At 38.5% G+C, this 13922-nt stretch overlaps 2 protein-coding genes across 3 annotated transcripts; both read left to right on the forward strand.

Annotated features, from left to right (window-relative positions):
* Positions 1-2964: 2964 nt before the first annotated feature.
* LOC105187576 (RNA-binding protein 28) lies at positions 2965-5406 on the forward strand. The gene is made up of 7 exons (XM_011148471.2): positions 2965-3276; positions 3371-3678; positions 3806-4208; positions 4369-4537; positions 4614-4831; positions 4918-5067; positions 5194-5406. The coding sequence occupies exons 1-7, from the start codon at positions 3223-3225 to the stop codon at positions 5368-5370; spliced, it is 1479 nt and encodes a 492-aa protein (XP_011146773.2). The 5' UTR covers positions 2965-3222; the 3' UTR covers positions 5371-5406.
* An 868-nt stretch (positions 5407-6274) lies between these two features.
* pink (WD40 repeat domain-containing protein pink) lies at positions 6275-10936 on the forward strand. 2 transcript variants are annotated; one of them, XR_003114103.1, is made up of 6 exons: positions 6275-6474; positions 7011-7121; positions 7298-7531; positions 7780-9863; positions 9947-10064; positions 10609-10657. XR_003114103.1 is itself a non-coding variant. In XM_011148472.3 (6 exons), the coding sequence occupies exons 1-6, from the start codon at positions 6376-6378 to the stop codon at positions 10861-10863; spliced, it is 2877 nt and encodes a 958-aa protein (XP_011146774.1). In that variant the 5' UTR covers positions 6279-6375; the 3' UTR covers positions 10864-10936. The 2 variants fall into 2 exon arrangements, 1 of the variants encoding a protein (XP_011146774.1); XM_011148472.3 differs by having other exon boundaries at positions 6279-6474; positions 7780-9839; positions 10609-10936.
* The last annotated feature ends 2986 nt before the right edge of the window (positions 10937-13922 follow it).

Below are 13922 nucleotides of genomic sequence, written 5' to 3' on the forward strand. Positions count from 1 at the left end.
TCTCGTTATCGGAGACCTCCCGCGTAATAAATGATTCCACATACCTGGAAACGTGACGTATCGCTGCCGGCGTTCTGCTTCTCGACTGCTGAAGTCCTCTGGATTTCACTCGCTCACGCTTCTAATGCTGATACTCGCGATTCGACCGTGCAGTTAATGAATGAGATGCCGACGCGATGCCGATTGAGTATCTCGAAGACCGACGAGATATATTTCTTTTAATTACACGAGACGGAAGTGACGAGAGCGTCGCGCACGGCTACTGCTGATGGAATGAGGTCGAATACATGAGGTGCGCGAGTATTATATTGAAAACATTAATAATAATAATAATGATAATTATATTTCTATTTATCTTTTTTTCTATACTATCTAACTATCTATCTATCTATTTCTCTATATCTTTCTATCCATCTATCTATTTATCTATCTATCCATCTATCTGTCTATCTATTTATCCATCTATATCTATCTCTATATCTATCTATCTATCTATTTATCCATCTATCTTTTTTCTTCCTATGTATCATTGCAACCTATCCTGTTCTATCCATATTTCTTGCAAATGCAAATTAATATTACATTAATTTTTATATTAAAATATATTTTTTATACTATAACATGCTGAATTAATAATTAATAAAATTCAACAGGTTATACTATAAAAACAAACGTACTTATGTAAAAAAATTATTATATTATTAAAAAGTTTGCATTTATTTTTTGACGGAGATCACCATTTTCTCGCGGTTTCCGTTGAGCAACAATATGCACGTTATCTATTCGTAAAATTAAATAATAAAGTCGTAATTGAAATATGATAATAAAACTAACTTCTTCTTTTACTAGACTAAATTTATTTTTGCTACGAAAAGAAAAATGTAACAATGGAATATCTTTTACAAAACAAATAACATTTCATTTAGTTTTTAATTTAAATTTATTAGCATAAATAAATTATTCTGTCATATACTTTAATAACAAATCATTTTTAAAAGATGTATATATTGGCTAAGAGTGGATTTCTATTAACTTTTCGTCTCTCATTATAATTCTCTCTTCTTTATTTGTGCATTAATACTAAATATTCTTTATATACATATACACTATATATGTGTCATTTATTTATATATATATATATATATTGTCATGGAATTAATATATTTAACCAAGCCGTAAGAACACGAGAAGAGAGGAAGAGCGAGCAAGTGCGCGAGAGAGAGAAAGAACGAGCGAGAGAGAGAGAGAGAAAGAGCGAGGTATAGGAGTAGCGAGAAAAATCTCGCGGCTCACGCAGTCAATAAGTTAGACGAGCGGGAAAGAAACAGATATGTCGACGCTCGTCTAGTCTCCCATGTGCTACCTCGCGTGCGTGAAAAATAATTCCTCGCTTCGCACGTTCCCTTGACACGAGACGCTACCGCGTCTTTTGATGTCTCTGGAGCGTGAAAGATGAAAGAAAAGCGGAGAGATGTTCGCTTAGCGATAAGATCGCCGCTACCTCGCCTCGTGTTTACTGCCGCGCGCCGCTCAGTAGTGAGACAAAGACGGAACGATTGTCTGTCGTCTGTCTTTTTCTAATCTACTATCCATTGCATGGAAGTAGTACGGACACGAACCTAGGCGCATTTTACTTTTATCACCGTGAAAGTGCGCCTAGCGGACGTAGTTTAGGCATATTTTGGTCAGATGGCGTATCTAAAATGCACCTAGCCGTATCCCCCGAAATACGGCCGGTGGCCGCTCTCATTCTTCTCTCTGGTAATAGGTGTCGTTGGAAAGGTCTTCACCTCTACTATCACGTCATGACAAAAAAGAAATATCTAGTCCATTTTAAAAAAAATGTTGACCTTGAAATCTCAAAAAGTATGACTTTGAAAAAGATTTTTTGCGCGGGACACTATTCGCCCCCTGACAACAAACAATTCTTGTCTATAACATTTCTTTCTATCATTAAAAATAAGCGAAATATTCAAGGTGGGCAAATTAGCTGGGACACCCTGTATATCGTATATACCTATTGGTCTGTTCTTTTTAGCTGCACTGCAGAACTAGTGCAATAAGTTAGAATGAGACAACTATATTTTTTCTCACTTTAACTTATTGCACCAGTTCAGTAATGCAGCTAAAAAGAACAGACCATATATAGAAATAGCGGAAATTGCTCTCAATATGGCGGGGCCAATCAGTACTAAGGCTATACATCTGCCACACTCTCCCTTGATCCTCTCTATCAAAATTTCTTTGGTACTCTAAAGGCTCGTCTACAATAGCTGTAAGAGTAAAGGCTCGTCTACATTAGCTGTAAGAGTAAGGCTGTAAGGCTGTAACGTAAGCTGTCAGCGAATGAAAATATTTCATTTCGTGTCTTGCAACCTTACAGCCTTATTCTCACAGCTAATGTAGACGAGCCTTAAAGCCAACGGCACACGGTGCTTGTTTTCGTGCTGGATTGCTTGCTCAATAAAAATACTGCGTTCTGATTGGTACATTTCCGAAAATGGAAATGAATTCAATTCTCCATTGGAAAGCTGTTCTCCTATTGGATGTCGGATGTCCGTTATCTTCCATTAGTATCTCATCGATGCGTAATGGAGGATTCACACTACGTCCGATGTCCGACGTACGACGTCCGATATCCAATGGAGAGTTCAATTCGCCATTAGAAAGCTGTTCTCCTATTGGATATCGGACGTCGGACGTAGTGTGAATCCTCCGTTAGAATGCATTAGTGCGAACAAGGAATTTTCTTGAAAGTGTGGCATTAGGCTTGTTCGTTTTGTCTGCACTGCTCAACTGGTGCAACAGGTTGAAGTGAGAAAACCTATGTTTGTCTCACTTTTGGTCTGTTCTTTTTAGCTGCACTGCGGAACTAGTGCAATAAGTTAGAATGAGACAACTATATTTTTTCTCACTTTAACTTATTGCACCAGTTCAGTAGTGCAGCTAAAAAGAACAAACCATTTAACTTAATGCGCTAGTTCAGCAGTGCGTATAAAACGAACAGGCCTATTCTTGATATTGATCGTCTGTGTTTTCCCTTTGACGTAAATTCTAAAAAACTAAAAATTATCATTGACGAATTCAATATTCATAATTAGGTGGTTCAATATATCTGATAATTCCGCAGAAAGATCGTTAAAAACTTTAGAACTTGCCATTTCAGTCTACCATTTTGACTTCCTCGTTTTCTCTTCACGTGACGACGCAACTGCTCAAAACATGAAGAAACTAAACAAAAAAGCCAGGATTATAATAAGAAATTTATCATTCGAGGTACTCCTTATATACATTGTTAAGAATATTGAGTATTAAAAGTCTGTATGTTGCAGATACCTGATAATTCGACTAAATAACAATATTTTCTTAGGCTACGTACGATGACTTGAAAAAACATTTTTCTCAATATGGTAAAATAAAGGAAGTAAAGATTTTGGCAAAACAAGATGGTAAACGAATTGGATGTGCATTCGTGCAATTTGATCATGTACAAAGTGCAGCAAAAGCTATACATTATGCAAATATGCAACTGTTCTTGAACAGAGCTATTGTAGTTGATTGGGCTGTACCTAAGAACAAGTTTTTGAAGAATATCGCGGAAAATAATATGAAACCTCAAGCAAAAATTGAATCTGTTGATAAAGATGATGCTGATGATCAGAGTACCAAGCCAGACAGGTAATTAAATGTATCAGTTATGAACAGATTTAACTTGTATATTTCCAAAATTTTCCTCAGTTTATATATATATATATATATATCTATCTATGTTTGCAATATATATTTTTTTATTTTTGCTTTATAGCAAAAATGTCACGATAAACAGCATAAAAATGGAAGATGAATCTGATGATGAAAAAATGATTCTGTATGAGAATAAACTTGAATCAGAGAATACTGAGAGTCAGGATGAAAGTGCTGTTGAAAGCAGCGATGATGAAAACGATGCTAGTAGTGCAATTAATGATTCTGTTAAACAGAAGAAAAAAAGCAATAGAATAGAAGATCATTCTACTTCAAAACATCCGCGACGGGTATTTGATGATGTTAATGAAGGTAAAACAGTGTTCCTAAAAAATGTACCATTCTCTGTTAAGAATAATGAACTTAAGGAATACATGGAACAATTTGGACCAATTTACTACGCTCTTGTATGCACTGATCGTTTAACTGAATATTCAAAAGGCACTGCATTTGTGAAATTTAAGGTAAATTTTATTTTTATAAATCAGCTAATTAACTTATCTATATTAACTATCAGTATCTTAATTAAAATAATTCATCTTCAACCGCAAATTCTACATTTCTCCTTTATTTATATTGGTTGTCAATATTATAAGTTTACTATTCAGTTTCATTATATTTCAGGATATTGCAAGTGCAGAAAAATGTTTATCAAACGACACTGAATTATGCATGCACGATCAAATAATCGAGGCACACAGAGCATTATGCAAAAATGAAGTTGAAAATAAACAGACCTTGAAAGGACAAAAAGTTAAGGACTCCAGAAACTTGTACCTCGTTAAAGAGGGAGGTAATTATCATTATGAAAGATTTTATCATTACATTAAATTGTTATACAAAAAAATTTTAATTGTGTATATTCTTAGTTGTAGTTGCCGGAAGCCCAGCTGCAACAGATGTATCAGTTTCTGATATGGCAAAGCGCATGAAATTGGAACAATGGAAATCGCAAATATTACGCAACTTGAATATGTTTGTGTCGAGAGTACGGCTTGTAGTTCACAATCTACCACCCAATCTCGACGATGCACAACTAAGACAGTTGTTTAAGGATTTCAGTGGCCCTAAGGCTGTAATTAAGGAGGTGATTGCATTTTGTAGAATAACATATTACATCTAATGGTATCAAAAGCCATTTAGAAAATAATTTTATTTGAAATATTTTTCAAGGCGCGTGTTATGCGTGATTTAAAAACAGTTGACGCAGCCGGAAGAGGAAAATCTAAAGAGTATGGTTTTGTTGCATTTACCACTCATGAAGATGCGCTCAAAGCTTTGAGAAGTGCAAACAACAATCCAAATATATTTTCTAAAAACAGGGTAATTATGTGCGTGCGTGCACGCACGCACGCATGTTTTCACTGTGTCATTGACACTATTCTCATCCTTTATCTATTATGAAATCTTTATTAACAAATTTCTTTCATAAATTCAAATTATATATAGAGACCAATCGTCGGATTCTCGATAGAAAATCGAATTATGGTGAATGCGAAGAAAAGAAGAATTGAGAAAAGTCGTGAGCATAATCCGTTATGTTCTAAATACAAAGGAAAGCGGGAAGCTGTAGACACCAAAGAGAAAGAGTTACCCAAGAAACGAGTCAGGAAAATGAAAAAATAGATGACAATTTTAATAAAAAAAAAAAAAAAAAAAAAAGGAAACATCTCAGTTTACATCAGAGCTCGGCAAAATGTGCACGCGACGGCCGATTTTCGACTATCTCCGCCCACCGCTATTCCCTTTACCTCGCCGCTTCGCGCGCTGCCTACAAGCCGTTCGAGAGTCTCAGGAGCGTGTTTCCTATAGATTTCCACGTCACCCATGAAGTGCTATTGTTGACGCGTTTTTTCTTTAAGGTGGTATCCCTAGTAAACCTAATCCACTGATGACTGTAACAACCCGCAACTAATTGAACAGAAGCTAAATAAAATATGTTAAATGAAGAATATTCAATTCGATTTTCAGCGTCTTTTATTGGTAAGAGTGGAAACGTCAATTTGGATATTGCATGTAGCGAGCCGCGTAAGGTGTGATAAAGAATCGTCGCCTAAAGAACACTTCTCATTTTTGAGAAAAAAAAGTTTCAAGAACTATTTCATTCCAATGAAGGCATGAGATTATATTGTGTTATACTGATTTTTGTTTATCCATTAAGAGATTACATCAAAGTTATCTTAAATTTTTATAAGTGTGACAATCTAATTTTTTGATACAAGTCAATCGTGTATCTTATGAAGGTAAAAGTTGCGTGAAAAAAGTTTCAGGGAGAAGGTTACTATCGTATAAGTTCTTATGTCTAAGATGAGATTGTGGCAACTTCGTTTTACATATGTATTTATGCGACGACTTGAAGCTACCAATTATTAAGTTACTTTTTCTCTTACGAATGGGGTTATCGACTGGATATCACATCACGTGACGATATGTAATCCATAAGATGGCTCTGTGTCAATAATCTGTGCAAATGGAGAGCAGCCTTTTGGTCTGTTCTTTTTAGCTATACTGCTGAACTAGTGCAATAAGTTAGAGTGAGATAACTATATTTTTTCTCATTCTAACTTATCGCACCAGTTTAGCAGTGTAGCTAGAAGGGACAGATCCTTTGGCAGAAGATGCCGAACGAAGATGCATTGCGCCTCGTTAGACCTTTCTTACATTCTATCGGAGTATGAAAAAATTAACGGTGTTTTATACAAACCGATCAACTCGACACAACGAATAAAGGTACATATGCTATAAGAGAAGATAGATAACTGACAAATTGGTGTATTTCTCGCATATATTCGAAGCGATGAGAAAGGTTAAGTCAAGTCGTTGACGTTAGAAAACTTGTATACATGTTTATAACGCGCTTCACAATCCATGTAAAAAATATCGTATGGCTTGCCTCTAGATAGGCAGCTGTTTCGAGCCGATGATAAAAATAACTATTGTGTATCTATATCCCGCCCGCTTTGTACCGTCCATTTATATTAATAGTAAACTATTTGTATTATACTTTTTAACAGCTTATGATGCTATTGGGAACGTTTTGAACGATATAGATATTTGAAACTTGTTAAAATTTGAGTATCTTTTGTTAGCTTTCTTATTACATATTACTATATTTCAATTATATATTACTTTATTGTAAGGTTTGTTTGTGCGTATAAGGTTTGTGTATGTGTGTATGTATGTACGCCTATATATATATATATATATATATATATATATATATATATATATATACATACATGTTATGATTTATATACAAATTACAGTACACATGTTTCAACATTTCCCTGAATTATATTATACTTGGCTCAACCAGTGGCAGTTTATACCTATTCTCCAAGGAAACATGTGTGTTTCTGCAAATAATACCTCTGTCGGTATGTAACAATCATTTCTTAGCCGTCATTAGCAGCAATAATTGTATCTTCCTATTAGTCAAAAATGTAACTACAGTCAAATATCAATCAGTCAAGCGTCAAGAAGTGCAATGAAATTTTCCATGTACAAAGAAAGATTCTGTTTATACATAGTGATTCTTGTTTTCAAATTTCAGGAAGGGGCGGTTTCACATGTGACGATATCACCTGATGAGAAAACTATAGTCTTGACAACAACTCGCGACACTGTATGTCTAGTCTCTTTAAAGCCTACTCCACGACTAATAGCTGTGCTTACGGAGCATATGTATAAACAAATTACCTGTCTCTGCTGGAATAAAAACAGCACCGAAGTGTACATTGGAGATGCAGTCGGTAGGATCTCTGTCATGGTGTTATCCATATTTACAGTAAGTTTATGACGATACAATCGATCGATCAAAAATCTCCACTCCAATCGATCAATCAATCAACCAATATCTGAGAAATTTGACAAATGGCTCAGTAACATTCGTATATTTTATATTTCGTTACAATGTATCTACAACATATTTCTCATACATACATACACACACACACACACACACACACACACACACACACACACACACACGTTATACATATAAAAATAATATACATTTTCTTTTGCTGTGCTCAGGTGAATGGTATGTTTCAAACTCGAGTCTACACTCTAATGAATCTAGACTCCAGTGTCGTGCAGCTGAGCTTCTGCTCGTCTCTACTGCTCGTCTCCACGTTGACGCGCTGTTACATTTGCGACACGGTACGAGAGCAGTACAAACAAATAGGTAACAAAGCACGCAACGGCGAATTCGGCGCATGCTTCTACGAAGCGCATACGAACGAAAGCGGCATCACTCCGGACGACGAGACGACGGAGGCGGGAAACATCGGCAAGTCGCGCGGCGCGTTTAATCTGATCTCTGACAACGACAGCAATATCTCGTGCGAGAATTGTCTGAAGATCTTTTGCGCACGGCCCGGCTCGCGGTTGTGGGAGGTATCTGCCGACGGGGTGGTCGTGAAGACGCATCAGTTGAAAGAGGCGCTGGCCGTGCCGCCGACAGCGATCTATCGGCCGGCCGCTGATTCGGCATCTAGTCAGCAGGTAGAGGAGAAGGAACAAGCAGAGAGGACAGAGCGGCGCGAGTGGCTGGCGCAGTCCGTCAACTTCTCGCGCCTCTTTGTGATCGCGCGCAAGTACTTACTTTCTCACACCTCGAACAGTCTGTACGTCATCGACCCGGCGAGCGCGAATGTGCTGCTGTGGAGCAACGAGTTCGCAAGCATCAGCATGACAGCGGTTGCGGATGACAAGATATACCTCATGACCGGTGACGGCGAGTTCCATTGCCTGACATTGTCGTCGCTCAGCGCGCTGTTATTACGTCTGTATCGTCACGAGGAATATCGCGAGTGTCTGCGCGCATGTGACCTTTACAGAGATTACTTGTCGAAGACGACCGCCAAGAGGGAGATGGTCGAGCTGCTCGAATTGGACAATTTACCACGTCGACGGACCGCCGACACGTCGCGAGAGAAGGAGGAGGAGGAAACGCTGACGCTGACGCTGCGGCTGCGGTTGCGGCCGTTAATAACGCTTCTACGGTCCAACGGTAGCGGCGATAGACGCCTGACGCCCGTCAAACTGGACTCCGGTATCGTGGTCGTGCATCCCGAGAACGACAGGCTCGCCGCGGACAGAAACATCGGCCAGCGATGCGAGACGACGTTCGCGACGGCGTCGCGTTCTTCCGAAACCTCCAGCGAGGAATCGTCCGCGATGCAAACACCGGAGACTACGGCGAGCGAGCTCGATGAAAATGTCGCGCAGGGGGCTACCGACTCCGATTACGACGACGCGGAAACGTTGGATTGTCAAAGATCCGACCCGCGAGGAAACACCACGCACAGGGTGCAATCGGACTTGGAGTCGGTCTACACTCTGGCGAGCAGCATTAGAATCGACTTGTCCGAGAGGGACGTCGAGGAAATCGTCTCGAGCATCGACAGGAGGATGAGAGCGATCGGGGAGTCGTACAAGGACTCGCCCGGACTCGAGGCTTTCCTCTACGAGGTTACACGCGCCGCGGAATTGCATTGCCACAACTCCTTCCTGGAGAACACCTCCGTGCAGCTGCTGCGTACCACTGGCAGCGAACACATCGTACGACAATTCGTCCGGGCGTTCACCGACGTCAATGCGTCGAGTTACGGTAGATGCGGCTGCGGCTATCCCAGCCCGATGGAGCAGAGTGCCGCGGAGCCGAAATTCCTGGCCGTCGGCCAATCGTTGATCGCGAGATTCGCCAACGACAAAGCGGAGGAGTGCGGCTACATCTGCGACAAGGTACCGTACATGTGGCGCGAATACCTGGCCGCTCGCGTCGAGCGACGTGACATCCTGGACGATGTGTTGAGACAGTGCCTTCAGACCAGAGACAACGTCGTGTTGTCGCTGTTGCTACCGGCGCTGAACGAGCAACAGTGGAGCTGCGTGGACGCTTGTATAAGTGAGATGGAGAATGGCACTTGCTTGTTCTGCGCAACACCCTTGGCCAAGAAGCCCGATCGCGCCCGATCGTTGGATTGGAGCGGGATAGCCCGGGGGGTCATGGAAAGAGAAGGACCGGACAAAGCTGTGACGTTTCTGTTCAAGTTGCAGAACATGATGCCGGACATCACGTTGGACAAAACGTACTGAGACGCGTACTACTAATGGTTACATTAATACTTTGCTGTCTTGCCTCGGCTCGACTCAGCTCGGCTGAGTATCAATATTAACGCATTGTTATTCGTTGCAGCATATTCCAATCGATTGTATTTACAAAAATTCTCCATCACCACGGCCTGAGAAAGTCGATTGACTTCGGTAAAAGTAATCAGCTATCGGCGGAATTTGGTACAATGTGCTCGTTGCAGGTAATAATCTCGTTATTTCTACTACGAACGTGACACAAGGTGTATCTGTAAACGCAAAGGAAACACCTACGAAACGTATAGGGTACACGTATAGTTTTACGTTATACTTTTGTGTGTGTGTGTGTGTGTGTGCGTGCGTGCGTGTGTGTGTGTGTGTGTGTGTGTGTGTGTGCGTGTGCGCGCGCGCGCGCGCGCGCGCGCGCGGACTGAATGAACGTGATTCATCGCGATCATCTGAAACATTTCCAACGAATAATCGTAAAGGGAAATAGAAAATACAATCGCGCGCTGTATAATCTCACGGGCAATTCTCTTAAACTTGAACTTGTCTGAAAAGAAGGAACAGAAGGAAAACCCCGTTTAGATACAGATCACACCCGGGAATGATCGAACCGGGGAATCGATAGTCAGCATTGAGAGAGTTTGTGCGATTCGCTCGCGGTATTTTCGTAATTTTGTAAGCACCCGAAAGAACTTTCAAAGAGCTTCCGCTCCACGCAAGACCAAATAATCAATCTTTGGAACTAATCCGAGTGTTTTGCAGGTACGTGAGCAATTGGCGAAAGCTATCGAGAAAGATACACGGCGACCGGTAAATGTGAACATGTTCGGCACAGGCGCTCATCACTGGGGTATGCGTCATCAGACTAAATCATTGGCGTGCCCGTGCTGCACATTGTCTCTGCAAACACCGATTCTGTTAGGTAACAAAGGAGTCGCGATCTTCCGTTGCGGTCATGCCTACCATGTAAATTGTATGATAGAGAGAAAGCTCACTAGATGTAATCTTCACCAGTAAATATTGTAAATACGAGTTAATAAAAGGTACTTTGCGCGGTGTAACGCAACGCTACACGTAGCTGAACGTATCATATATTTCGTTTCTCTTGGATCAATCAGTTCTTCCTTCCCTAATAGAGACCATGGGATCTTTATTACATTTGTTACAATTCTCTTCATTTTTCTTGTCACAAATACTTGAATCTATTATATCGCTACATTTCTTATCACAGTTGAAAATGGAACAAACGATTACTCGCAACTGTATCTTAAACTGTAGGCAAGATAAAATCGTTATAATAATACAGAGATCCATATCACCTCGATAGAAAGTATATATTTTGCTGATTTACCGTTTTCTTTCTTTTCCCTTTCTTGATTTTCGATTCATCTCTCCACTTTTCCTTCTTCTTTTTTTTTTTTTTTTTTTTAATAATATAAAAAGAGATCGGGGATAATGCAATTAATCACAGCTCTAACTGGGAGAAGTTGCTCTCGTATACAAAAAGTAAAAGTTCTCAAATGTATGTACTATATAACGGAATAAAATTTTCTCGCGTGATTTTTAACCGCCACTTATTTAATTTTGGCACGAAATACAGGCAAGGATAGATATACATCGACATTTTCCAAAATACATTACATTATTTGTCTTACCACTTACCTTGCCATTACTGAGATTCATATTTTATCGGAATATATAAATTACAATTGGGCGCGTATGTGCAACTAAGAAACTCCTAAATACGGCTTATCGTATACTATCGGAAAGATTGCGGTTTAATTTCGTAATATTTCTATTTGTCAGTTTTATAGAAACGATTATACATTAACGAAAAGTAAAAATTCAAGATTTTAATCAATGTTATTGATTCGTTACATTGATTTTAGATATAACGTAATGCTTTTTTTACACATGTTCGTGTCATCGCGATGATGCGTACGCATGTAATGTTACTTAATGACAGACTTGTAAACTTTTGAAAAAATTTCTAAACAACTGAACATCTGTGTGTGTGTATGTGTGTGTGTGTGCGCGCGCGCGCGCATGTGTGCGTGTGTAATCCTTAAAGATAAATAATTTTGTGTAAAAATTGTTTACAAATCTTGATTTCTATCATTATTATTATTATGAGCGTGTCGTAGAACACATAATGCGAACGGAGCACCGAAGAAATATTTTATTTTTATATGTAAAAATAAAACGCGCGCGAGATAAAAACTTAATATATATCACATGGAGTCACATTAAAAAAAATACTTGTCGATAGTGTGATTCTATATATTAATAGTCTATATATTAATATCACAGTTGAAACTCATATATATATATATATATATATATATATATCTTTATGTATTGCAATCTTAACCCAATGTGACCAGATTGTCTTTGCTGGATAATTAGCTTTGTACATATATACTTTGTTTACAAAAGTATGTTATATACAATTATAAAAAATAGATGAGTAATGGAAGATTGTAACGACAGATATCAATAGAAAGTTATTGTTGGCACATATATAACTTACATATAGCAATTTTCTCCTGTATAACAGTATATAACTGAGATATTAGTATTTAGTTTTCGTCTTCTTATATATTTGATATATCCAATTGTTGAATAATGTATCGAGTAATACATTTAAATAATTCATTGATATCTCGTGTTTTTAGGTTTTGGCGAATACCATTAATATAAGCATTGAATAGAAGGATCTGCCTTTCATAAAATCATAAAATAGCAAAAAATATTTAGGTGTTAAAGCATCGCAAAATATTCACGTATTATGAAACGTCAGTCTTTGGTCAATTTTATAATACAACTTGTAGAAGCGAAGAACTTGACTTTCATATGACACCTACAATTTTATATCTCTGTTTTTACCTGTTGTGATCGCATTGCTCAATGTTATTAGAATTTCTAGAGTTTCAATAATGCCATCAATCGACACACATGTTAATTGCATCAATTAAATTTTTCGTAAAATGAAGCAACCTGCTTTGGTATAATGGCAATTAGGAAAAAAAGAGCGTGTGTGTGTGTGTGTGTGCGTGTGTCGGAGATGACGGTAGGATGGAAGGGTGGCAAAGAGGGGGAGAGGGAAGGGGGAGAATGTAACTTGCGTTGGTAACTATATCATAATGCACGATTAACATATTTTCTCGCGAAGATCATATCGCTTGATGCAATATTTACAGTGACATCGAATTATTAAGAGAAAACATAACAAATTTTTAACACGTCGCTTGTAGTGCATTGGCTGTTTGGATAATTATCAATGACTCGAGCATACACTATATATAAAAAAAAAAGAAATGTACCACGAGAATATGTTGTAAATTACAAATTGCACAATGAGCAACGTGTTAACATAATTTTCGAGCAAGATGTCGAACTGTGATTGTACATTGGATTAGTTACAGACATCTTCGTTTCCTCTTTTCCTTTCTTTCTAATGAGTATCATAAAGGACATTTGAATATGAATGTGTTCATATCTCATGAAGGAACGTGCATATTCCATCCATATTCGTATCTTGTATACAAGATAATACGCTTAAAATTATGTATAATCAAATATAGAGTTACATTCTGTGTTGCACTTACCCATTACGTCCATATACATTTCTTTCTCCCAGGCAACTTTACTCGTCGTGCCTTTCGCACGACAACAACGATCATTATAACGCGCAAATCAAACGCCATGTGAAATCAAAGATATGACAAATAATCGCAACGATGAGACTTATAGTAGACGCCGTCGAAATGATCGCGGTTTCGAGTCTGATGGACGTATATACACGGGAAGCTCTTTCTCCCTTCCCTCAATCAAGATCGTCACGTGTACTTAGTAAACAAAGTCCGATGATTAAAAACCGATAAATATGCGTATAAAAAGGAATTATACAGACGGTTGTACTTGTATAATTGCATGAAAACACGCACAAAACATCAACAGCGGCATGTTCTCTCTGATGAAATTGCTAACAGCTATTGCTGATTATTAAAATACAAGCTCGTGGGATTAATTTCGACATTTGTATTATGTATTAAGCTTAAGTTGAGCTAAAACAA

The sequence above is a fragment of the Harpegnathos saltator genome, unplaced genomic scaffold, assembly GCF_003227715.2.
Source record: "Harpegnathos saltator strain DR-91 unplaced genomic scaffold, Hsal_v8.6 scaffold774, whole genome shotgun sequence".
Classification (NCBI taxonomy): Eukaryota; Metazoa; Arthropoda; class Insecta; order Hymenoptera; family Formicidae; genus Harpegnathos; species Harpegnathos saltator.

Coding starts and splice junctions, on each gene's coding strand:
- LOC105187576 (XM_011148471.2), top strand. CDS start 3,223: ATGAAGAAACTAAACAAAAAAGCCAGGATTATAATAAGAAATTTATCA. Junction 3,277..3,370: donor TAAGAAATTTATCATTCGAG/GTACTCCTTATA, acceptor ATATTTTCTTAG/GCTACGTACGATGACTTGAA. Junction 4,209..4,368: donor CTGCATTTGTGAAATTTAAG/GTAAATTTTATT, acceptor ATTATATTTCAG/GATATTGCAAGTGCAGAAAA.
- pink (XM_011148472.3), top strand. CDS start 6,376: ATGCATTGCGCCTCGTTAGACCTTTCTTACATTCTATCGGAGTATGAA. Junction 6,475..7,010: donor ACTCGACACAACGAATAAAG/GTACATATGCTA, acceptor TACAAATTACAG/TACACATGTTTCAACATTTC. Junction 9,840..9,946: donor GACATCACGTTGGACAAAAC/GTACTGAGACGC, acceptor TATTCGTTGCAG/CATATTCCAATCGATTGTAT.